At 33.7% G+C, this 25,414-nt stretch overlaps 3 protein-coding genes across 4 annotated transcripts in view; 1 reads left to right on the forward strand and 2 right to left on the reverse strand.

Annotated features, from left to right (window-relative positions):
- The window catches only part of LOC110094028 (dynamin-2A-like), a 33,230-nt gene extending 30,675 nt beyond the window's left edge, over positions 1–2,555 (forward strand). The window contains exons 19-22 of one of the 2 annotated variants that reach the window (XM_020819131.2): positions 341–454; positions 536–603; positions 1,297–1,469; positions 2,009–2,555. In XM_020819131.2, the coding sequence (XP_020674790.1) occupies positions 341–454; positions 536–603; positions 1,297–1,469; positions 2,009–2,256 (603 nt within the window). In that variant the 3' untranslated portion in view covers positions 2,257–2,555. Of the gene's footprint in view, positions 1–340; positions 455–535; positions 604–1,296; positions 1,470–2,008 lie in introns of those variants that run through there. The other variant, XR_003699525.1, reaches the window with a different exon arrangement.
- A 4,026-nt stretch (positions 2,556–6,581) lies between these two features.
- Positions 6,582–7,519, reverse strand: LOC110094013 (ATP synthase subunit b', chloroplastic). Its single transcript, XM_020819106.2, has one exon. It carries the CDS (start codon positions 7,425–7,427, stop codon positions 6,762–6,764), a length of 666 nt encoding a protein of 221 aa, XP_020674765.1. The 5' UTR covers positions 7,428–7,519; the 3' UTR covers positions 6,582–6,761.
- A 4,346-nt stretch (positions 7,520–11,865) lies between these two features.
- On the reverse strand, positions 11,866–22,964 carry LOC110094044 (EH domain-containing protein 1). Its single transcript, XM_020819177.2, has 16 exons — positions 22,791–22,964; positions 22,610–22,689; positions 22,138–22,206; positions 21,973–22,030; positions 21,810–21,862; positions 21,688–21,730; positions 21,545–21,606; positions 15,917–16,030; positions 15,637–15,739; positions 15,476–15,525; positions 14,134–14,262; positions 13,806–14,057; positions 13,585–13,664; positions 13,175–13,301; positions 12,950–13,093; positions 11,866–12,277 (listed from the first exon to the last, which is right to left on the reverse strand). Exons 1-16 carry the CDS (start codon positions 22,873–22,875, stop codon positions 12,092–12,094), a joined length of 1,635 nt encoding a protein of 544 aa, XP_020674836.1. The 5' UTR covers positions 22,876–22,964; the 3' UTR covers positions 11,866–12,091.
- Positions 22,965–25,414: the final 2,450 nt, after the last annotated feature.

Raw genomic sequence — 25,414 nt, forward strand, 5'->3', positions numbered from 1 at the left:
AGAACTTGAAAACTTTTGTAGCTTCCTTAAACTGATAAGTGCTTGCATTTCAAATAGAGATGCACAAAGGCATACTTTTGAATTGTAATATTATATTATTGTATGGTTTTGTTTCTTTTTAGTTAAATTTGGATATGTTTTGGGGGTTTTGTTCAATTTAGTTAACTTTCATTTGGTCTTCTGTGTTTTCTTCAGTTAATTACAAAATTAAGTTATCCCATTAGTGAAAATATGAGCACCGAAATACCATTTATACATTCTGCTCTTGTTAGTATGGTGTTACAGCATACGTTTCTAAGGCTAAATCTGAATTAATCGCCTCTCTGACATTTTGCCTTAGGACGCAATGGTCAGGAAACCTGCTGATCCAGAAGAGGAGCTTCGATGGATGTCTCAAGAGGTCCGTGGTTATGTTGAAGCTGTTTTGAACAGTGTTGCTGCAAATGTCCCTAAGGCAAGTATTCTTCAGTCAGCCACCATATGAATATGCTTATGCTTGGAAACAATCTTATTATTCTCATGGCTGATGGTGCAGGCTATTGTGCTTTGTCAAGTGGAGAAGGCAAAGGAAGACATGTTAAACCAATTATATAGTTCTGTGAGGTTAGTTTTTCCTTTGAAAGCATGTATTTTTCCGTATACAACGTTGAAGTTATTCTAGTGAATCATGGTTCTTTTGGAATCTATATGTGAAGAATAGTTTATTTCTATTCTTTTTCAAGTATGAATGTTTACCATTAACCGTTAGCTGCGTTACAGAGGTTTATCAAATATCAGCTTGAGTGTTTTGAAGAGGGATAAGCAAATCAATCCGAATAGATATTTGATCTCAAAGTGGTGATATTATATTATGTTTTGTTTTGGTAGACATTATTTTTAATATAAGGTTAGTTCCTGGAACCCATTGACTCAATAACAAATTTCAGTGGAGCTGTTCTCCAAGTGGTTGAACAGATTATGAAGGTTTGGATTTGATGCCATTTTTTATGGTTGGTTGTCAGAATTACAAAAAATTTCTGGTTGAAATGTTCTTCCTGGCCAAAATCAGTAACCTCTACTTGATATTTTCTGTGATTCTATTTACATTTCTTTCCACTGGCTTCCTTGAACTTCAACTTCAGCAAATTATTTTGGAAAAATTGGAACCTCTCTATTACTTATGAAAATTGTTTATAATTGTAATTTAACCATTTAATTGAAATTTGTCTCCCTACTGTATGATTGCCACACAAATCAAGCTCGATTTTCTGGACATCTTAATGACTTCTAATCAGTTTTTTCATATTTATTGATTAGTGCCCAGAGCACATCTAAGATTGAAGAACTGATCCAAGAAGACAAAAATGTCAAGCAGAAGAGAGAAAAATTTGAAAGACAGTCATCCATTCTTTCAAAGCTTACTCGTGCACTTAGCATCCATGACAATCGAGTGGCTGCTGCTTCATGGTCTGATAGTAACTCAGGGGCAGGTATGTTCTAGTTCTTCCGTATCATACCTCATGTACAGTCGAATACTCTAAGCAATTCTTTAATGGTATAATTGCATCTATTTCATGTTTTTTATTGAAATAACTCTAAGCAATACTAAGTTAAGTGTTGCAGAGATGAGGATGCTTAGGTGGATGAGTGGCTTTACCCTTAGCGATAGGATAAGAAATGAGCATATACATGAAAAGGTTGGAGTAGCTCTAGTGGAAGATAAGATTAGAGAGAGCCATCTTAGATGGTTTGGTCATATTAAACGAAGGCCTTCCGATGATCCGGTTAGGAAAGTTGAGGTTTTAGATTTGTCTTATGTTAAGAAAGGTAGAGGTAGACCTAAAACTACTTGGTTAAAAATTTTTAGAAATGATCTTTCTTTATTAGATTTAAATGAGAATTTGACTTTTAACATGACACAGTGACGAAAAAAGATTCATGCAGCCGACCCCACGTAGTGGGACAAAGGCTTGATGTTATTGTTGTTTTTTATACATCTATTTCATGTTTTTATTGAATCCTTTTACAGAGAGCAGCCCAAGTGCCACAGCTACCGCTGGTGATGACTGGAGATCTGCATTTGATGCAGCAGCAAATGGGCCATCATCTCTTGAGTCATCAAGATCCAACAGCAGAAATGGCCATGGCCGGCGATATAGTGACCCAGCAGAAAATGGCGATGTAAACTCCGGTTCCAACTCCGGCCGCCGTCGCACTCCAAACCGGATGGCTCCTCCCCCACCACCACCTCAGTCCAATTCAATGTATAAATACTAGGCAGCGCTTGATGATCTGATCTGATTGGGTATATTCATGTTGGGTGCACCACTCCTCTTTTGCTTGTGATGTCTTTCCTTCTAGCTTTCACAGTGGACATCATCAATCCTTCAGGATCATACATACAGAGATCATTATAGTTTTGTCCATCAGAAGGCTTTAATGTGTGCCCTAAATTTAGTCTTAGCGTTTTTGTTAGGTTGTGATTTTTAGCACTATTACTGTTTTTTTTTTTTTCTGCTCATTGAAATTCTGTATGAGATTTATTGTTATATATAATTCATTCTTTTTTTTACTGATATTTTCTTTTTGGGGAAAGGTATTTATTTGTTATAAATAATCGAAGTATTGTATTAAATTATCCACTGCTATGTGTTCGGACTTCGTGAGTTTTTGGCCACTTATGCTGAAACATAATATTATTTGTTTAGACTTTGTTTGAGATATTTTTAGATCGTTATTTTTTTTTAAATAAATTTTTGTATTAAAAAGCTGTTTTAAAAACAATAAGAAAATCATCTCATATAAAGTTTTAGGTTTCGTTTGGGATGATTTTCTTATTGCTTCTTAAAGCAGATTTTTAGTTTTGTACTAAAAAGTTCTTTTAAGTAGTAAAAAAGTCATCCCAAACGAAATTTTAATGAGAAATTAAGAAGTGGGATAAACAAACTTGATATTGTTGTCGTCATCATTATTGTAATAAGGAATTAAGGGCTCGTTTCGGAGATCAATTGATTGGCCAATGAATCATTTTCATTAACTTTGTTAATTAGGTTCATTTTTAATTTTTCTTTTTATATTCTTATTTTATTTTTGTTTTCACATGAAATCAAGAAATAATTGATATGCTTTTGTATTGTTTCTATTATTAGGTGAGATTCACCCTTCCAACTGTATTTAGAGGAGATATTATCACGCACGGAATTTGGATGTAGAGAACTGTTTGATTTTGTGATGATGAACAATAAAAATACAGTGTTGAACAATAATTTATGAATCACTAAGATCTCGTTTGGGATGGCTGAAAATAATTTTTTTAGTATAAATATTTTTTGAAAGTAATAAAAAAATGATGATCAAATAGAAATTATGATTACAATTTGAAAAATAAATTAATAAAAAAATTGTTCTACATAAAGCCTAACTCAACTTTGTGTTATAATTACCAAACATTTTTTTAAATATTTCGGTCCACTTAATGTTTCACATAATCATTCATTTTTTATTTATTTTTTTATTTACATACATATCATTTTATACTATCCTATTTACATATATAATACAAAAATCTTTAATATTACATACGTGCCATCTTATATTATTTTAATATCAAATATGCCACTCATATTGGATATGAAAGTGAATTATGGATGATATGTATGTAATATTAAAATTTCAGATGTTAGATATGTAAATAAAATAACATAGTGTGATATATATGTTCACAATTCTGATTCTTAAATTGATCACATATCGTTCATCTCCTACATATTTTATTGTATGAAAGTATGTCTATAACTGTAAATAATTATGGCCTCTTTATAAGATGATCATGGATGAGGCATATTATTGAGCTACTTATACCTCGAGTCCATTGTGCTAATAAGAGGCTGGTTTGGAAGATTAAAAGCATCATGGACACAATCATGATATGAGTGTTTTGTATGTTGGATATGATTGCAGAAGGTCAAAAGAGGTTCTTTTGAAAGGTGGCAACTAGTTTAGTTGATAAAAAACTTAAAAGTTATTGTATATGTCTTGCAATCGAATAAATATTACAATAAATTTATGTAATAACTCAAAAATGTGAAATAATTTTTTTTTAAATATAAAAATTTTGAGGTGAAGCATTTTGGCGCGAATTTGATGAGCGTTGCGGCACTATGCCATGTATATATATATCATTGTCTCACGCCACCGACTTCATTATTTGATTGCTTGGCTAGGGAGATTGAAAGAGGGGAAGAAGAGAGAGTAGAGAGAAAAGTCTTTGGATTATATTTGTCAGTCATTTCTCTTATAGATTTTGTTCTATTCATTGTACGTGAATAATCTTTTATTTTGTTTTAAATGATTTTGAATTCTATAAATTTTCTCTCTTAAATCTGTCAAAAAAAACGCTATCTCTTGATTTCATAAGCTTTCATTATGTAAATTTGAATATGTTATAGATTTGATCATTCTAAACGATTTGATATGATTTATTACATTTTAAATGAAATAGTGAATGATATTAGATACATGATATAATACCCACATGATACTGTACTGACCAATGTGATTCACTGATTGTGAGTCATAAGGAGTTGGAGATTGATTGGGAGTTTTAAGGAGTTGAGACGACTGATTCACATGATTCAAGGGGTGTTATAAGGAGTACATTAATTGGGAGTTATAAAAGGCGACTGATTGGGAGTCATAAGTGCATCAGCAAGATACTCTTAAGATACACTCATTAAATATCTAAATGCTAATACCGACACTGCTACGAACACTATACTAATATTGTGACTGACACTAATTTTGTTTTTTGTCATTTACTGTGATTGACACCATTGAAGTTGAACTAAGGCAGACTACAAACAAGGAATTGAGAATTCACCTGCATCAAGCAAGATCAAACATTTTCATAATTGGCCTATGGGGGTGATTCAAACTTCTCAGAAAAATACTCTACAATTATTTTTCTTTATATCAAAAATTCAAAAAGTCAAAATGAAAGCATTCCAAATATAATACACTCTTAATACCATGGAGTAAGAACATCTTTATAAGAGCAAGGCAAGTGGGTAAGACAGAAAACATAATATAGTTGGTTGCCTACATATTCTTTATATCTGGGCATGGGAGCACTTACATGTTGGAAGACTGATATAGTTATGAAGGTTTGACTTTATTAATTTAATTATGATAATTAACCATAGATACAATTAAAATATCAACTAAACCAAAATTGGTAATTATTTAATAATCAGTAATGTTAATTTAGAATTTAGATAAAATTTATTTATGCTACTTAGTAATTGATTAGCCTAATTAAGATAATGAAACCTTAATAAGTAACTAAACATGTTAATAAACCGAAGTATTAATTAACCTAAGAATTTGATAAATAATTAATGATTAGGATATTACGCTAGATAAATTAAAGTTTAAATGGAGCTTACTATGTTAATTGGTACTTAAATGAGATGATTAAAGATAAATTTATAAATAAATAAAATATTAAACATTTAATAAGAAAAAAATAATTTAAAGAATAAAAGGAAGGATTTACATATGCATCATATGTATTTACGCCTCTAATATCTACATTTTATATTTAATTAAATAATACTCAAATCTCTAAATCAAATAAAAAACCCATAATATTAACTTCTTCTTTTTTTACCATAATATTAACTTTAAATACATATTTACATGTATATACTTTTATGTACTTTAAACATAAAAATGATAGATAAGTAAATATAAGGATTTAGTTGTTGATATATAAACACATAAGAATTTAGTATATATATAAACCCTCTAATAATATTTAAACTAATTTATCGTTAACTATCCTAACAAGGTGCTAAATGGGCTTACCTAAGATGTATATTAAGGCTTCAGTTGGGACGGTTTTCGTACTGCTTCTTAAAGCAGCTTTTCAGTACAAAAATTATACTGAAAAGCTGTTTTAAGAAGCAGTAAGAAAGTCATCCCGAACGAAACCTAAATGACTAGTTATAATAGAGAGCAAATTCCTTGAACCCTCATAAGCCTTAATATTGATAATGAATGACTTGACCAAATCCAAATTTAAACAAACCTAAGATATCAAACATATCCTAATTAGTATATTTGATGAGTTTTGCAACCAAGTCTAAACCTAACTAAGGCTTTGTTTGGGGCTGCTTTCACACTGCTTTTTAAAACAATTTTTTAGTACAAAAATTAAATTTTTTGTATTGGAAAGCTGCTTTAAGAAGCAGTAAAAAAGCCGTCCCAAACGAAGCCTAAATCTTACCAGCTTTCAAAAAGCCGATAAGTGTCATGCACCAGACAAACACCTTGTGTGCTACTCTAATGCCCATCTAAATTGACTGTGTGCGAGCCAAAAAAAAGTAAAACTTAAATGATGAAATTCTAACTCAACGACTCTTCCAGTACATGGATGGAGCATTGGGTATTTGATTTTTAGTAACCTTCAAACCAGTTAATCTAATCATAACCTTGAGGAACTCCAATAATCTTGCTTTTTTTTTATAAACTATAATATGTACACAATCTGCAACTATCACAATTCAATTTCAAGAAACTGACAAAGTAAAACAGAAAACTGATGAGCAGGAATCAAATTAAAATTATAGAAGATGGCACAAAGAAATTGTCATAGATTGCTTCTTGCAAGAAGTCAGAAAGTTAATTACATCGTCTTGTAATTCGAAATGCAATAAACTACAGGGAAGTTTATATGTGGTGTGAGAGAGAGTGCAAGAGAGAGGAGGGAAGGAAGGAGGACATTATGCAGAGGGGAGAACCTTGCTGACGATATCATCGCTGAGGAGCTTGATTTGGGAATCAAGGGCCTTGAGGGCCTCTTCCCGCTCATTCTTGAGAGCAGCTAGCGCCACAGCGAGCTCCTCTTCCACCTTCTTCTTTCCTTCGGCGAGCTTCTGCTCGAGCTCAGCAGTAGTCTCCTTCTTCATCTTGTTGAGCGCAGCGGAGATTTCGGCGCGCGCAGCCTTCATGACCGCCGCCGCCTGCTCCTCAAGCTGCTTCACCTCCCCGGAAGTGTCCTTCACATCCCCCAGCTGAGCCCTAATCGCCGCATCCCGCTCGTACATAAAATTCCCCAGAGGCGTAAAGTAAATCTTGTCGAGGGCGACCATTAGAAGTAAAAACTCCAAAGCGATCGCCGGCAGGGTTAGGTTGAAGTCGAACAGCGCCGCCTTCTCCATCTGCTCAGCCAACGCCGGCATCGGCGTCGCAGCAATCGCTGCTGCCACCGCTGCCACCGCCGCCGATGGCTTTAGTAAGGTGGTCAAACGACGGATGAGAAGGGGCTTTTCGTCCCTAGCGATTTTGGCGCGGATCGATTTGGTTATCGCTCGGGATGGGTTCTGGGAGCTTCGGCGAAGGAAGTGAGTGGTGGTGGCGGAGGACGAAGCCATGACCGTGCTCGCCATTGCTTCTCGCCGGAAGGAGACGGAATTTCTCAGCTGGTCGGTTTTCTTTGTGGCTTATTTTGTTTGATTTTGGAGATTTCTGTTTACAGAATTAGTGATCCAGAACTTTCCCAGAACTGAGGCCGCATGTGAGACCAACGCTATCCGAATCCCTTTGTTCTTTGCCACATACTCTCACGCATTGGACATCCGGACATCAATAACATATTGCCGCGTGCTCTTACTCTTTATCGTGCGGCCCGACGACCCGGATCCAGTATTGCTATGTATTGACTGATTTGTGCAGACCGGGGTATTGCAAGGTATTGTTAGGTATTGCTCAGAATTTCTCGGTATTGCTTGGCAAGAACTAGAAATATCAATCTGTCAAGACCTAAAATAATTAAATTTATTAAAAGAAAACAAATCTGTCATGAGCAATACCTAGCAATATCCCGATTTTGCTAGATATTGCTAGGTATTGGTCTTGATAGAGCGGTATTTCTCGTTATTGTCAAGCAATACATAGCAATACCGAACAATACCTAGCAATATCGAGCAATACCTAGCAATACCCGAACACAGCAATACCGGGTCGTCGAGCCGCGCGGTAAAGAGTAACAGCACGTGACGACATGTTATTGGCGTCCGGATGTAGAGCTACGTCAGGTGTCCGGACCTAATAATTATTCCACACACTGGCCTTTGTACTCTTACGTTTTCTACTCGAATTCCTTCGGTGATAAATTATTTGTGATGTGAGTGTCACAATATTTATATATATTGTGTATATAGAAAATAAATTATATATAAAATTATACTTAACGTACATATTGTGTACACTCACATTCGAACGGTTCTTTACCGTCCGGATTTCGCACCGAATAATTTCTCTCCTCCAGTTAAATAAGTTTCTTTTGTTTTTAAAGTAGCATATACTAACATAAAATGGTTGAGAATTTCCATCAATATAAAATAAAATTGCTTTTTAAAGTACCATAAACCATCTTATGGAGCCCACTATCTTCATCGCCCCCTCTCCTCTCTTTCTTATAAGATTCCCCATCAAATCATATAATGTGTAATAATTCGAAATTTTTGTATATAAAAAATCTAAATTTAGTGTCTTACCTTATCAAAGAAGAGAGTGGAAGAGAGAGAATGTTATTCGGTACTTTTTCATCTGTCAATTTTATTAAGAAACTTCTTCCATTTGTTGTAAATAACTCAAATCTCATTTTAATTTTCAATAATTTTGATTGTTATATAGATTTTTTTGTGATGAATAGCATTGATTATTCTTACTGCATATTTATTGTGGCATTTGCATAAACAAAAAAGGCTGACTATTAATGCTATAAAATGGGTTGGTTGTTAAAACATAATACATTGGGTAGGAGGGTGGGCTGATAAGCTTTCTTTTAAAGATGGTTTATGGTGATATCCCAGTTGTAGCCTGTAATAGATGACTGATTACACCAACGGGCAGAGAGTGATGACTTTTTGTTGATTTAATGAAGTCACATGTAATGATAATTGATTAATTAGATAAGTGATAATTGATATGACTGATGACTAACTAGAATAAGTATGAGTAAAAGATGTTGAAAACACCACGTTAAAGCTGGATGATTTGTATTGTTAAATCATATATTGATGCACGCATATATTGATAACACTAATGATATTGACATATACATTACTATCATTGATAATATTGGATGCATTGATAATACATAAACAAATGATGCATATGAATATATAAGATAGGTTCTTTTAGTTATTTATGAATGATTTATGCATCATTATTTTATCGATTTATTGAATTTTATATCAATTATTAATATTTAGATTTATTGTAATGATTATCTACTTTTATTATTGATCATTTTGAATTTTAATGATAATATATGGTTATTAACTATATTAACTGCTATTAATTATATTAGATTGAGCATATTATATTGATTTATTTAATAATTGCATTGAAAGCTTTAGTTAACTTTGGATTACTGCTGGACTTTTGAGCTCATTATGTAGATTTTTAATAATTTTAAGTCAGGGAAGATGTTAGAACCAGTTGGAGTAAGATTCAAAGAGATCCTTAGGTTTTCATTAAATTTTTTTATGTATTTTCAATTATTCTTTCGTAGTCAGGAGTTTGTAATAGATTAGTGATAGAGTGATCTTCTGGCTAGTGTAAATGATATTTTGGATGAATAAATAATAAAATATTTTGATGTGTATGATTTTAGTTACTTTCACTAATTATTTTTTATATTGATGATTTATAGAATATCTGGTATATTCTTTAAAAGGATATTTGATTTTGGGGCGTTACATAATGCCTATAAATGACTAACATATAATGTCTACTAGTCAATGATGTTAATCACATATATTTTTGATCATGCAAACTCTCCTATCAAAAGAACAACCAAATCAAATGCCTACCATCACTTGACTTCTAACATGCCCCATTAATCATTGATTAGGTTCCAATGTACCCTATTAACCATCACTCAATGCATGCCAACAACTAACATATGACGCTCATTAATCACCAACTTTCAACACCCATTTTTTTGTTGCATGGTCGATCTCTCATCCTATCAAGAGAATGAAGAAATAAATCATGCATCATTGTATGAATTTCAGCATTTCTCATCAATTTACATATAATGCATACTACTAACTAACATCTAATGTCCATAAATCATTGATATATGACATTCACCTTTCCAATGGCTTGATCGAACATGTTATAAAGACAATAATCAAGTTAACATCAACTAACAACTATCGTACAATATCTGATGCATATCTTCCTTATTGCACGATTAGGGCTGCAAGCGAACCAAACGTTCGATGAACTACTCGTTGTTCGGTTTGATTAAAGCTCGTTCGTGATCGTTTAATTAACAAACAAACAAACTTGAACAATATTTTAAATACTCGATTCTTAAATAAACAAGCTTGAACGCTAATGCGTTCAGCTCGTTTATGTTCGAGAACAACATCAGTTGATGTTCATGAACAAGCTCGATAAAAAGCTCGATTAGGGTTCGTTTAAAACCGTTCGATAAAAACTTAAATAATATGTTATTATAAAATTGATAAATATACATAATATAAAAACTTTAATTATAACATAATAATATAATTATTTTTTATTAATAACAAGAAACATTTCATATTTGTCCATGTTTGTTAGATTGTTTGTTTAGGATGTTCATGAACAAATTTAAGGTTTGCTTGTTCAATAGATTGTTTGCGAAATATGTTCACGAACATAGCTTGTTTAAAGCTCGATAAGCACTAAACAATCGAACATGAATCAAACATGAACACCCTTAAATTAAACGAACCAAACATGAACACAAATAATAAAGCTCGAATCAAACACGAACCAAACATGAACAAGCTAATGTTAAACAAACACAAACATGAACACTCACATACTCGACTCGGCTCGGTTCGTTTGCAGCCCTATGCACGATCTCCCCTCAATTACGAAAGCAACCATGATTATCACCCACCTTCCAATAACTTCTAAGATGCTTCCATCAACAATTATTTAATACTTGTTGATGAGAATTATTCAATGTCCTTCAATTAGTGGCATCCAATCTCTGTATTATCGATCGACTTACTCTTCTATTAGGAGAAGGGCAAAGTATATAGCCTACCAACACTTGATTTCTAACATATCTCATTGATTGTCGCTTGGTGCATATTAACAATCAATATTCGTTAAATTTTGATGTCGAACAAATTTTTTTTTTTTTGTTATCAATCTACCCTCCATTTGTGATAACAACAAAACTCACTTTTCACAACTACTAAACTCTTAACATTCCAATGACCAACATTCGATATTCTAGTAATCCTCCTATTATAAGAACAACCAAGTCAACCAATTTTTTTCATTGGGCTTTTAATCTCCTCACCGACCGTCATCAAACTCTTACCAATGACTGAAGCCACACAACTACATTCATGGTTGTCTGGTCTCTATTATAAAGAGAACCAAGATGATCTCCCACCATCTAACAATGTCTTACATTCTCTATCAACTAACATTGAAGCATATCAACCATCAGCTGACATCGAAGAATACAATTGTCATTATTCGGTGTCCATCAACCACCAACATCTAATATTTGCCTTCTTAGTTGCCTATCATCCTATTATCAAAAGAAGTGCCATGTTGACCATCAATTACCACCCAACTTTCAATCTTTCTTAGCAATTATTTTTTCTTGTTTATCAATAATCGACATCCAATGCTCATCTTATCAATCACACCATTGTACCTTTTATCAAGAGAACAACTAAGTTGATTATGTATTGTCATTAACAATCGTAAAAATCCATCATTTCCTAGGAATATAAATGCAGATATATTCTATCAAGCAAGCACAAAATAAGAAATGCTTTATTGAAATATTAGAGAAAATAATAAAGAAACTGCTTGATGAATTAATACCAATATTGAGTATATATATATATAACAGAACTCTCAATCCCCCCATTACTCCCCTTCTACCCATTCTCTCTCTACAAACCTCCTGAATGCATAGAGCCGATCCATAGGAGGACGAAGTTGTACAGACCAAATCCAAGAGAAGTGGATACAGCCATGTCTTAATCCAAGTAGTAGAACATAGAGAACAAAACTGATATTACTCATAGGGGTTTCTGAAATTCCTCAGTAGTTCTGGGATGTCGTATCCTAGCATATCATCTACAACTTGAATCATCTTAGGCTTTAGCTTTTCAAACTTGTCAATGTTGTAACCACTGAGCATTTCTCTGTAATGATCTACGCTTGGGAAATCTCCAGCTGGAAGATGGTGCTCCCTTTGAACCTGCAACAACAACGTTTTAGATCCTAAAGAATTGAAAGTAGGTGTACATAGGGGTGTAAACGAGTCGATTCAAGTCGAGTTTAGGCCTTTATCGAGCTCGGCTCGTTAGATGGAAAGCCTCGAGCTCGCCTCACTGTAAACGAGCTCGAGCCAGCTCGCGAGCCATGGGCAGAAATTTTTAAATTTAGGCTGGATTCTTAAAAACTAAGCGCGAATTTTAAAACTTAGTCAAAATTAACAAAAAAAAACAAATATGAAATGTTTAATATTTAAATAAAACTTAGGTGATTTTTATTAATTTTTTAATATTTAAATTTAATAAATAAAATAAAATTATTTTAAAAATATTAATATTTATTCGAGTCGGCTCGCGAGCTCACGAGCCAAGCCGGCTCAAGCTCGAACTCGAGCTCGTTTAGTAAACGAGCTCATTTAGTAAACGAGCTCGAACTCGATTCGTGAGCTCGATAAGCTCGGCTCGCGAGCCCATAAACGAGTCGAGCTCGAGCCAGCTCGGCTCACTTACACCCCTGGGTGTACATGGTATATTCTAATACTTCAGAGGCGCACAGGGTTGATATTGTAGTAGAAGTTACACAAGGGAAAACTAGCTGTAAATGGCAATGCATTGGAACTCTTGAATAAAAACTATCAGTGGAAAAAAAAAAGTACCTTTATAAACTCATCCTCCAGGTTGTCACTAAGCCGTTGTTGAGCTTTAGCCTTACCCATCATTGAAGGCATCTCCTTTTTGAGATGGCTGATTATATAAGCATGAATCTTGGCTGCCCTTGCACGCTTAACAAATTCATTGATCTGAAGAGAAAATTATGTAAAATTGAAATGCGTAAAAGGAGATGTAAGAACGAGAATAAAAGAAGAGTCCTGCCAAAATACCTTGCGGTCACAAGCTTTCTTGGGAACATCTTTTAAATCAGAAAGAAGATCCTCCTGTTCTCTCTCAAATAGATCCTTTCCAATAGGGCCAACCGCTGCTTCATTCACTGGTTTATCATTGAATGACCTGAAAAAGTTAATTGATAAGGATTTTGTAGTAAAAGAGCTTAAATAAAGTATAAAAAGATTAAACTTAGCTGAAACTAAGTATGGCTTTAAAATGCTATAATAACATAACAAAAAGACACTTAATAAAACACAATGGAGAAAAATTATTCATGTAGCTGATCCTATGTAGTGGGATAAAAGCTTGATGTTGTTGTTTAAAAAAGTCACTTTAGTGGATAGAAATCTCATTTAGCATCATAAATGCTATCGCTATCTGTACCATACAAAAATGATAAGCATACCCTATATAAACGCGCATGACTTCAGGGGTGTTCAAGACTTTGCCGAGTGACCACATTAATGCCCCATAAACTCTCATAAGCTGCAGGCAGTTATAAAATATTTGTTTGAGTGAAAACAGAGATTACAGATAGAAAAAGAAAAAAGGTAAAACAAACTTGACATAGCAAATTTTATGTATGTTTCAAGAGATTTAAGAGGAAAAACAAGAAAAAATTTGAACCTGTTGGGTATCAATTTGATCTGCCTTGTTAAGAACCACTCGTATTTTATCATCGTGTCCACGCAAAGAGCTTATAACACGCTTGAACTCATCGCTAATATCAAGTTTATGAGGATCAAATAGAAGAAGAATAAGATCACACTTTGCTGCAAACCAGGAGGTAACACCTGTGAAATCATAGCTCCGTTGGGTTCGCTGTTTCTCTCCAGAAAGAACACCAGGAGTATCCACAAAGGTGATTTGCTCCAGGAGCTTCAACAGTTATGAAAAGCCATGATGAGTAATAACAACAATGCTTGAACTTATTTGAAAAAAAGCTAAACCTTACTGGATGTGGCATTTGTGAGCACTGAAATTTTGATAAAAATGCAGTTCCGAATGCTGTGAGACCACTGAAAGGCATGTCTGCTTGAACAGCTATGGTATTTCCAGGAATACTTCTCTCATCAGGCCCAGACTAAAGAAACAAAGAGAATTGTTAAGATGAAGCTAAATCTGCTACCGTAGAAAATATGAAAGATTTTAATGGTTTATAATACAAAGAAATCAGTGAAAGAAGGTGAATCTATACTGAGCGGATGAATATATTACTAATAGTTGAAGCTATTAAATCTGCACAATTAACACTGTCAAAGTCTCAAAGATTTTCAGTCAAGTATATAGATCAAGAACTAAAGTCAAAAATCAAACTAAAATTTCATTTTTCCTTTTCAAACATCAAACTAAATTTGAGTTAACGCAAAAGGTGATAAACATTCGAATTATACACAGATCAATACAATTTTTTTTTTCTTTAAGAGGTTATATCTAACTCCAGAAAAGAACTTTAGTCTTTAAGAAAGAAATTGACAATTTAAAACAATTCAATCTTTCATGTCTACTTTTTCACGAAAATCTAATGAGAAACGAGCATAGCTACAAGCTTTCCATCATCAAGTACAAGCAAATACCATGCCATCCTTTAAATAATTGGCTTCGCAATTTTGGTCCACTTGTATCTTGTCTTTTTTCCAATTGAAGATCTACTTGTATCTTGTCTTTTCTTTCATAAAACTTTCAATAAAAAAGTGTTCTTGTGTGCTCTATTCGTAATTTTCTTGTTGTTGGTTTTCAGAAATTATTGAAATTAGATTTCAGCTAAGACTCTCCTAAATTTCTACAAGCACTTCCTATCAGTTTCCTTTACAAGCTAAGCATAAATGCTTTTAAAACTTTAGAAGTTATTATCTTGAATTTCCTTTGGGAATCATCAGAAAAAAGCGAAATAGTAAAAAGAATGAAAACCATATCAATGCAAGATCTGATCATCTAGATTACAACGTTTGAATGTTAAGTAAACCAAATAATACAAAGTTCCACCGTATTGGACATAATTAAAAATCAGCCATTCAGTTAAAAAGCTTGACAAAAAAAAACAAAGTTTTGCTTTGACAAAAGAGAACTAACAAACAACAGTATATGGTTATCTTCATCGTATTAAACTTGACCGTTTTGCTAGGGTGCAAAAAGACAATCAAGTTTTCAAAAGTACAATTTACCAGCAGGCCATAGAGCCTTAAGATTTTTGAAATAAGTTGCGCACAATTTGAGGTTATCATGTCGGTTCTAGCCTATGGAGTGAATTACACAATAAAAAAAAGCTATTTGAATTTAGGGATTCTTGATTTTACCATAACGACAACAAATCTATCAGTTGTAGGCTCAGGTCCAATGTGAGCACCTGCACCAAATGATAGACAAAGAAGTTGGAAAAAAGGAGGGCAGAAGTGCAGGACCAGTACAGAAAATCATACTGAAAATGAAGGAAATGTGACACTGTATTTGAACAAACCCGGGTAACTAGTTCTCAGTAGATGCTTAATAAATGTGGTCTTTCCAGTTGAATATTGACCTAAGAGCATAACCATGGGCTTCGCATCAAAGTCACTGTTTGTCTACAGATTAATAAAGGAGCAAGAAATCACTATATCAATTTTGCAAAAGCAAGAAAAAAGAAAAACTAAAGTTAAAAAAATATATCATTTAAACATCAATTCAATTTATCATTTATCCCACATTAGCTATAGTTGGCAAGTGTCTAGTCAAGATATTGAGATATAGTCACAACATACCAGTGAAGGAGAAACAAATTCATTGAAGTGATAGGTAGCCTCCAATGGCTTTAATTTGTCCATATACAATCTCTTCAAACCATCAATAATAGAAGTGACGGAACTTAACGGAATCTGCAAACAAATAGCGTAAATGATCTCAGAAGAAATGAACAACTAAAACCAATCATAATTAAAAGAAAGCTCTAATATATTCAACAAATAATGCTGACACGCATGTTATTGTAGCAATCCCAAGAAGAAAAAAGTATGCTGGTTATACTAGAAATTTTGAGTAAATTGCATTTTGGTTCAATCTTGGACAATATTGCACTTTAGTCCATAAAATCTTAAAAACCTTAAAGAAGGTTCTAATTTTTTCCAAATGAAACTAATTAGTTGAAATCATTAATGTCAATGTTCATTCTTGCAAATGACTCAAGTAGACCAAGAATTAAAGAAAATCAACGTAACACCATTCTATAAACTGCTCATATTCCCTCTCGTCATACTAAATTCTCATTATCATATCCCATCACCTCCTCCAAAAGTGCGCTCAACCAGCATTCTCTGTGCATTGGCTAAAAAACTCTTCCCCGCCACTGAAATTAAAAGAGAAGGCACAACATTTGAACTGGACACGAGCATCTTCTATGGATCTGACAGCAGTAAGTTGATAATAGTAAAACCAAAGTGCTGTCAGGTACGACTTTGAACATAAACATTAATTGATTCTTTTTTCTTGAAATTTTCTACTAATGTTACTATACATGTTATATTATCTTCAACTTATTATTTTAAGTTGTAACTAGGTTTTAAGTGCAGCCGTAAATACACATTTAGGGTTTCCTTTTGAATAATGTAGGGTTTTACATCTTGTAATATTGGGTTACCTGTTTGATTAGAGGATTTGAGGATCACAGCAAAATTGATTTGTTAGTGCAAATGGTTATTCTTTTATACTACGACCTTTTTGTGTTTTTCTAATGTCTTTTTTGCATGCATATGATGTTGAAGGGAATTTTAAAAAATTGAATGCATCTATGTTTATGTCAAGGCATAAGAATATCCTCGTTGCAATCATGTGTCTATAGGTTCACTATAAGGGTCAGATTACTTATTATTCAGTTACATATGCATGGTTTAACTCAGCTTACCTAAAGCTTATTATTTCAATGAAAGCAGCTGACAAGGAGAAAAGATGGCAAATTGGAGAATCAATTGACATACTGTTAGCGTTTTGATGAAAGGGTAATCAATTGTGATAAGGATGAGTCTAACATGTTTGCAAACAGAACTACACCAAATATTCTTATTTTGATACATTGTGATGAGAACCTTGATGAAAACCCTAAAAAAGTGATGGATGGGGGTTACAAAGATAAGGCAGATCCTAGCACCGATGAAAGTGATGCTAATGTAGAACTAATTGCATAGGTAATTATGCAATTTGAAATTAAGTGTCTTTTAAAGTAGAGCAACAATAATTAAGTTTACTTAAAGCGATTTAAACATATCTTGAAAACAAGAGAGGTGATTTAAGCTTTAGGCCAAATTACACGATAAGAGTTATAATCATGAATAATCAGTTCCAATCAAGCTTCACATAGCATGCGTAGTTCAAAGAAAATCCCTTAATTAACATTTAAATTAGGCACTAATTGGATCCACTCACTCACGCTCTTGATGTTTGGCTAAACGGAGATAAATTGCACAACCTTTATGATGCCACAATTTAAAGAGAAAACTTAGAAAGTCAAAGACTTGGAGGAGAGTTCACCTTGATCAAGCGTCAGAAACAAGTTGCCACTGAGCAGGAGGGCATTGTTCGTCGATAGCGGCGGCGAGGGAGAAGATGATCCTTTCGATGTAGTCTTCAACGGATCGGTCGATCTCCAAGTTGATGTCGAAGAATGAAGACTTGAGAATGTCAATTTGCCCTTGATCATTGTAGACAAAACCATGATCAAGTTCTGGATCCACAATTCATTAGTAGAGAGGGTTTTCAAAGTGTTGGAGAGGGAGAGGTGTTGCTTCTTCTCTTCCTTCTACTTTAGGTGACGTATCAAGCAACGAACAAGAGGTGGAAGGAGGAGTTGGGTGGTCGGCCAAAACTAGGGAAGGGAATTAACTTCTAAAATCTGAAGTTTAATTTCAAATTTGATTAGTGGTGGATAGGAAATTTCGAATTTTGAATTTCAAATATCAAGAGGGAAGATAAGGGCGCTCCTTTGATGAGGGAGTTTATTAGGGTTCCAAAAGGGAAAGAGATTTAATGTAGGAGAGAGAGAGGGAAGGAGGGACCGGCGGCATGTTTGGGGAAGTGGGGGCTTTAGGTAGTAAGTTAAGGCTTGCTCTATATAGAATCTTAAATTAGGAAAAGGTATTTTAAATCAAATACCTTTTAAAATTCAAATATGCATGATTTAGGGAACTTTCCTAAAATAGGATTCCCCGTTAAGGAAATAAAATTCAAAATCAAATCCAATTGATTAGGAATTTAAAGGGTTTCCAAAAATAAAACGGAGTAATTTTGGAAAGGATTTGAATAATAGGTTTTGAAATTTAAAGCCAAGGGGGGTTGGGGGGCCGGTGGCTAGAAGGGCAAGGAGGCCCTAGGTTCGATGGCTAGAAGAGGTATTGGGGGAGGGTTCGGCCGGTGACTTTGGAGGGGGAGGAGGCCTTAGGGCCCAGCGGCTAGGGGAGAGGTTGTGGGGGTTTCGGCCGGCGGTTAGGGAGGGGGAGGAGGCCTTAGGGTTTAGGGAAAAGGGAGGAACCATGAACCCGGACGTTTCTTGTGATTGATGGGAGATTTGTTGCCCTCACCTAGGGACTACAAGCACGCTCAAACGCTCTCAACTCTCCAAGACAATGCAGGAAATTTTTGTAGTAATCTTATTCATCCCTCAAAAGATGAAGAGGCTTTAAATAGCCAACATACAATGAGTGAAACAAAAAAAGACAAACATGCCCCTAGGCTTACATAGGACTACTCCCTCAAGTGAGGGTATAAATGGAAAATATACAATAATAAACTCAATACAAACATAATAATAAATCTAATTCAACTGACGACTCAAAAGTAAAGCGGTGCAATCGTGGTCATAGATCGTCAGTCCCATCTCTGATAAACTCTCCATGGTCGGATGTCCTCATCAGATGCGCTATAGATGGTGTTGTAAACTATAGTACAAATGAGATAATTTTCATAGTTGAACTTGCTTGAATTCTTGTAGGTGTAATAGTAATGACAAATCACATTTTTTGCAAGGTAAATAGAGAGGGAAGGTAAAGGTGATCAGCAAAGCGGGGAAGGAAAAAAGAGGAGGTTTACGTGGCCCATCAAGATTCAAGTTACAAACACTATAGGGGAAATAGCAAGGGCAATACCACTCTTATGTTTTCTACAAAACAATCTGCAAAATAATATAGCCAAGTAACTATACAGTTAGAGAAATTATATGAGTTATTTCACTTTAATATATTTATGGATTTTATTTAAGTTTTTATATTGATCCTTTGTAACCTTGATCTCTTTCATACATTCAATAGTGAAGCCATCATGCAGGCAGTGACTGATGAACAATGTGAAAGAAGGGTGGCAAGGAAGATAAAACTTGTTGGATAAGGTTGCCAGAAAGAATGAGCAATTGACAAAATAAATGGAAGAGGTGTTCATAAAAGAGGCGATCAAAGGATGCCACTCTAGTTCTTATCTTTGTACAAGAAAGCTTTGCTAAATAGAGTTAACACCACTTACAAAATAGAGTTAACACCACTAACAAAAAGGTCACCTTATATTTAAAAAATAAAAATAAAAATAAAAAATAGAGTTCACACCAATGTAACACTCAACAGGAATGAGTGGAGAAGGATAATTCATAATAAACCTCAAATACTAGGGTCAGGCTAGAATGAATGCGTGGAAATATTTTGGATTTGATTTATGTGCACATAAGCTATTCAATACAAATTAGTTTGCATGAGGTGCATCAATGAATTTTATAGTTGATAGCATGTTGCAGAGAACAAAAAATTTTACATTTTGGTTCTTTATTGTAGCAAAAATTGATAGCATGGTTCTTAAATCTATTGTAGCTAATACAAAAGCCATGAAGAGTTTGATCCATAAGTAGAAACCCTGCTTGAATTTTTTAGAAGCACCATTTCTTCCACATCAAATGCTGACATTACAAGCCTTAAGGGCACCTTAAAAAAAAAAAGAGGGAGGGACCTAGTGAGGGGCTTGGGACTTTTGGCGATTAAGTCATTAATAATAGCACACGTTTTAGATATCTTGGGTTTATTACCAGAGTAATAGTGAAATAGATTAGGATATTATTAGTATAATTCAAGTTGGATGGTTGAAGTGGAGGAATGCATTGGGCTTGTTATGTGATAGAAATGTATCCCTCAAACTTAAGGGAAAATTCTATAAGATGGTAGTGAGGCCTGCAATGCTTTATGGTGCTGAATGTTGGCCTTTAAAAGAGAAGCATAATACTAAGTTAAGTGTGGCAGAGATGAGGATGCTTAGGTGGATGAGTGGCTTTACCCTTAGAGATAGGATACGAAATGAGCATATACGTGAAAAGGTTGGAGTAGCTCCAGTAGAAGATAAGATTAGAGAAAGTCGCCTTAAATGGTTTGGTCACATAAAACGGCTGCCTTGCGATGACCCGGTTAGGAGAGTAGAGGTATTAGATTTGACTTATGTTAAGAAAGGTAGGGGTAGACCTAAAAAGACTTGGTTAGAAAATATTAGGAATGACCTTTCTTTATTAGATTTAAACGAGAATTTGACTTTTAATAGGACACAATGGAGAAAAAGGATTCATGTAGCCGACCCCACGTAGTGGGATAAAGGCTTGATGTTGTTGTTGTTGTTGTTGTTGAATAATAATTAGTTCAGCTTATCGAAAAAGTCTTGAATATATGTGCGATGTTCTAATAATATTTGAAGATTAAACATAGAGAATTATTTTAAATAGCTACAAAGTTTGCAAGAATGCAAAGATAAAATACAAGTAATTTAAAACCACTAGTACATTCGAAAATCAGATAGCTTTATTGCTTTTAATAAATATTCCTCACAGTTCAAGTTCAGATCTCAAACAAAGTAGATCATTAACGTACCATAATCATTCATAAGTCTAAAACATCCATATATAATAGAACACCATAATTAGAAGCAACTTCGCAAATGAGAGAAAGAACTCCCACCAACAATATAGTCTAAGCCAAATTCCATCAAGATCCTAGCTCAGTGAATCAAAACCTTGCAACTAAAACATCACCTACTTCTACTAAAATCATAAAGATTGCTTGTGAAAAACATTTACTTTAAGATGGTTTTGCACATATTCAGATAACATGCTACTCTCTACATGTATTTGGTTACCCGAAGGACCGAGTCTTAACCTCCATCTAAAGGGATGCATAAAAAACCATACAACTAGCTAAATCAATCTTTAACCAAAAAAAAAAACTCTCATTTCCCAACGAATGTGCATGCAAACAAACCAAGGGAAGAAAAGTGCAATTCAAAGGATAAGTAGCATAACTATGTACTAGAATAAATAAAATAATATAGATGCTAAACTAAAAATCAATCATATGAATCAAGGAGGTGATGGTTGCATGGAATACCTTCTTTGTTGATTTTGAGTTGAACCACTGAACTGATGACAATACTTGGGCTGGAGGTGCAACTGCATTACCCAGAGATAAATAAAAAGAAAATGCAGGTCCAATTTAGTTGACTTTGCAGCTATGGATTCTCCGTTACATACCATCTAAATCAAGGGCATTTTTCTTAGGTGATGGCCTGTTTTTCTAGGAGCAAGCAATTCAATAGTGATATCAGAACCCTATAAGAAAATATAATACACGAAAAATTTATGTTCAAACTTACAGCAAGTAATACGTCCAAACCATCCATTTGTGGAGGTTTTAAACTTTGTATATCTATCATAAAAAGCATAAAATGAGTTAAGAAGATGAAGCACAATTGTCGTGCTTAGAAACATGAGTAACGGTATTCTTTAAGAAAATTAAAGAGGAACTTCATAGTTCACCTATGTTGTTAAGGATATCAGCTGTAATCTCATTTCCAGCCTGTCCCAAGGTAATGAGCTAAAAAAATATGACAGCGAAAAAAAGAAATAATGAGAAATACAAATTAATAAATGGATAAAAAAAAAGCAAAATTGTATAGTTCCAAAACAAGAACGATTAAATACCTGCATTGCAATAATAAACTCATTGAAACCCAGAAAGCCCTGCCGCTTAGAGTCCGATATTGCCCAAACCTTCAAGCAAAACTTGAAAGTTGTCTTAGTGAAGGCACATAGGAAAGATGCCAGAAGAAAAAAAAAAGTGCCATAAATGTTGATGCATAATCGTTGAAATGAAAGATGATAGCATTTTCACACACTCCAACAATCATTTCAAACACTTGTTTATGATACAGATTATCCCTATCCTGACAACTTTTTATCCAAATTAGCATAAGAAAAAAAATCATTTCAGATCTAGAAATGCCCAGATCGAGATAACTAAATAATGCGCGGATTACTTCCATTAGAAATTCAGCTAAAGCCAAAGAGGTAAGAAAATCAAGACACAGGTGAAGAACTAGCCACCAGGCACCGGAAAAACATAACTATCTCTAAACAATCACATCAAACAATATGAAATGAAGAGAAGGCAAACCTGTTTGAGCTCCGGGCGTGTAAGCTTGGACATTCCAAAGAACCTGATAGCATCATTCCCCGTGATGCGTCCGTCTCCGTCTAATATTCGACGAAACGAGGGAAATTAATGGATAGCCTAAGTTTTTTTCATTAGTAAAATAAAATCGAATAACCGAGAAGACGATGCAGAAGCGACTGACCTGAATCCGCCAAGGCGAACCATTCCTGGTAGATCTTCTGGTGCTCTCGAGAGCAGGAACTCGTCACGGGCAAGCCAATATCCATTGTCGCAGTAAACGTGGAGATCGAAGATTTAGAATAGATTTGTGCGAGAGAGAGAGAGAGAGAGAGAGAGAGAGAGCACTGCTCGCTGTCCAAAACCTAATTTGAAGGAGGGAAGAACGATGCGCCTAGCTGTTTTTTGACTTTGAACTGTGCGGTGGGGGTCACAATTAAAGAGAAGTTTAAAAAAAAAAAACTTATTATTTTCCTTCACAGCGCAAATATGCTAACTCCAAAGAGGCGACGTAACGCTAGCGCCTAGCGGGCTAACGTAAGTTCAATTTGTTTTATTTTATTATATATATATATTAAGACATAACTCAAGCAGGATAATAAATCCTATAAATCATATTGAAATTAGGTAAAACTTTGATGCCCAATTTGAATATTTATTTTAAGATTTAAAATTTACTAGTTATAATTAAATTTTAATAATTATTGATAATAATAAATAAAGACAAATTACATAATTATAATTCATATCTAATTATATGTATTATATATTAATACCTCAAATAATTTTCAATTAATAACTATTAAACTACTTAAATGCAAATTCTATTTTAAATTTTTTTATAATCCTAAATAGTTTAATTAAATTATACTTATTATATATTTATTAATTATTTCTTTTATGTCAGTATGTGCCTATTTTTACAATTATTTTTTTCTTTGTCTTTTTCTTCTAATCAAAATTTTTAATCAATCTTAATTAAAGTCATGTAATTATTTTTTATATATTAATATTATAAATAATTATTGATGTTTGTTAACTACTATTATTTGATGTCCATCTTCCTTTCACCTCACTTAGGTAATAAATGAATAAGTTTATAACCACCATAATTAGACTTATGAGTTATGACGACCTTCATTTAGTGCTCACTAATGACTTAAGTTTAACCTTCAACATCATAAGCACATCTTCCCTATCACCCGCTTTATCCGTCATATCAAAAAAATGATCAAACTAGTCATTCAAAATCGCTCGACTATCATGTTCTCTTGTGACTGCCATCTAATGCTTACCAATGATCACTATTCGACATTCAATAGTCATTGATGTTCGATGGTTGTCTTCTTATCGTCAGGTCCCTCCTTCCTATTAAAAGATTGACATAATCGGCCATACATCATCGCCAGGGTATTATGTCAATATCTCAAAACTCGTACTACCATCATAAAAGACATCATCCACAAGTTTTGTCTGTTAAATTTATTAACTCATCTAGCGATGGGTAAACTTGATTCATACTATTAAAATTATTTTGACTGAATTAGGCCTCATAATTTGTTCCCGTTAATTAGATTTATCATGTTAAAATTAATGTAGCTCTAATTTGTTGCTCGTAATTTATTTTTTACCGTAGAATTTTTGTAAAATATTGAGATATGACTCTTTATATATATATATATATATAAACCATTTTTTTATAAGAAATAAATATATGTAACATTTGATGATGGTTCATACATAAGCACCTCACAACTAGACAATTATGATAAATCGAGCTTCCTCTACTTCTCTTTAAGAATGATATATCTACCTAGTAATATCATAAAAGTAAGCTATGACACCTTCATAAGGAGCAAGTTAAGAAAGAAGGACAGCCCTAGTTATAACCTCAAAAAAATATTCATATTAGATTCTCATACAAGATTATAGTCGAACAATTTCTTTCATTTACCATCCACTACCATATTTGGGATGCCCCCATTATATTAAGATGGTTGTTCTTGATTTTGATAACTACGCGCCATAAAATTGGCTTTAGATACCATCTAGATTGGAGTTATGAGGAGTTAACTTTTTTTTTAATATCAAATTATAGTTATGAGGAGCTACTTAGGCTTTATTTGGGACAGGTTTCTTCCTACTTTTTAAGACAGCTTTTTAGTACAAAAATTTATTGAACATGAAATTTTTGTACTAAAAAGCTGCTTTATAAAGCAATAAGGAAGCTATCTCAAACAAAGCATTATATAAATGTCCAAGAAGTGATTATAATTAAAGGGGATTTTGAACAAATTACCATTTCAACAAATCTTCCAACATATAGGAGAAAAATCTTTGAGAAGCTTTTAATAGAATCTTATTCCTATATATTTGCAAGACGGCTCCAAAATCTATGAAATCCTATAATGAATGTTGATTTGGAATCCATAGAAGGTACTTAATGCGAGATAAGGTTCTTACTAAAAAATCTTTAAGAGGGCTCCATAATGCATAATTCTTAGGAGAGTAAGTTAAAACTAAGGTATCTCCTTAGCTAAAAGACCCTAAAGGGTGGGCTAATTCGAACGATCTGATAGGCACAAAAAATTTTATTAGATTTTCACTAAAAAACTCAAAGGAATTCTTTATAACATATGTTTTAGGAGGGTAAGTGGTATATAAGGCTACCTAAAAAAAGTACACCGATTCTAAAGCCATGGAAGACACTTCTAACTAATTTGTCAGCCTTCAACATCATAAAAACATCTTCCCTATCACCCACTTTGTCCCTCCTATCAAAAAAATGACCAAACTATCCACTCACAA

Source organism: Dendrobium catenatum, unplaced genomic scaffold (assembly GCF_001605985.2).
Source record: "Dendrobium catenatum unplaced genomic scaffold, ASM160598v2 fragScaff_scaffold_156, whole genome shotgun sequence".
NCBI classification, from domain to species: Eukaryota; Viridiplantae; Streptophyta; class Magnoliopsida; order Asparagales; family Orchidaceae; genus Dendrobium; species Dendrobium catenatum.

Bases quoted from the DNA above. Each gene is read 5' to 3' on its own strand.
- LOC110094013 (XM_020819106.2), bottom strand. From the start codon at position 7,427: ATGGCGAGCACGGTCATGGCTTCGTCCTCCGCCACCACCACTCACTTC.
- LOC110094044 (XM_020819177.2), bottom strand. From the start codon at position 22,875: ATGGATATTGGCTTGCCCGTGACGAGTTCCTGCTCTCGAGAGCACCAG. The intron at 21,863-21,972 runs GTGAACTATGAA...TTTTTATGATAG, and splicing joins TGATATCCTTAACAACATAG to ATATACAAAGTTTAAAACCT. The intron at 13,094-13,174 runs GTATTTTGGCAG...TTTTCTCTTCAG, and splicing joins AGAAAGCTTGTGACCGCAAG to ATCAATGAATTTGTTAAGCG.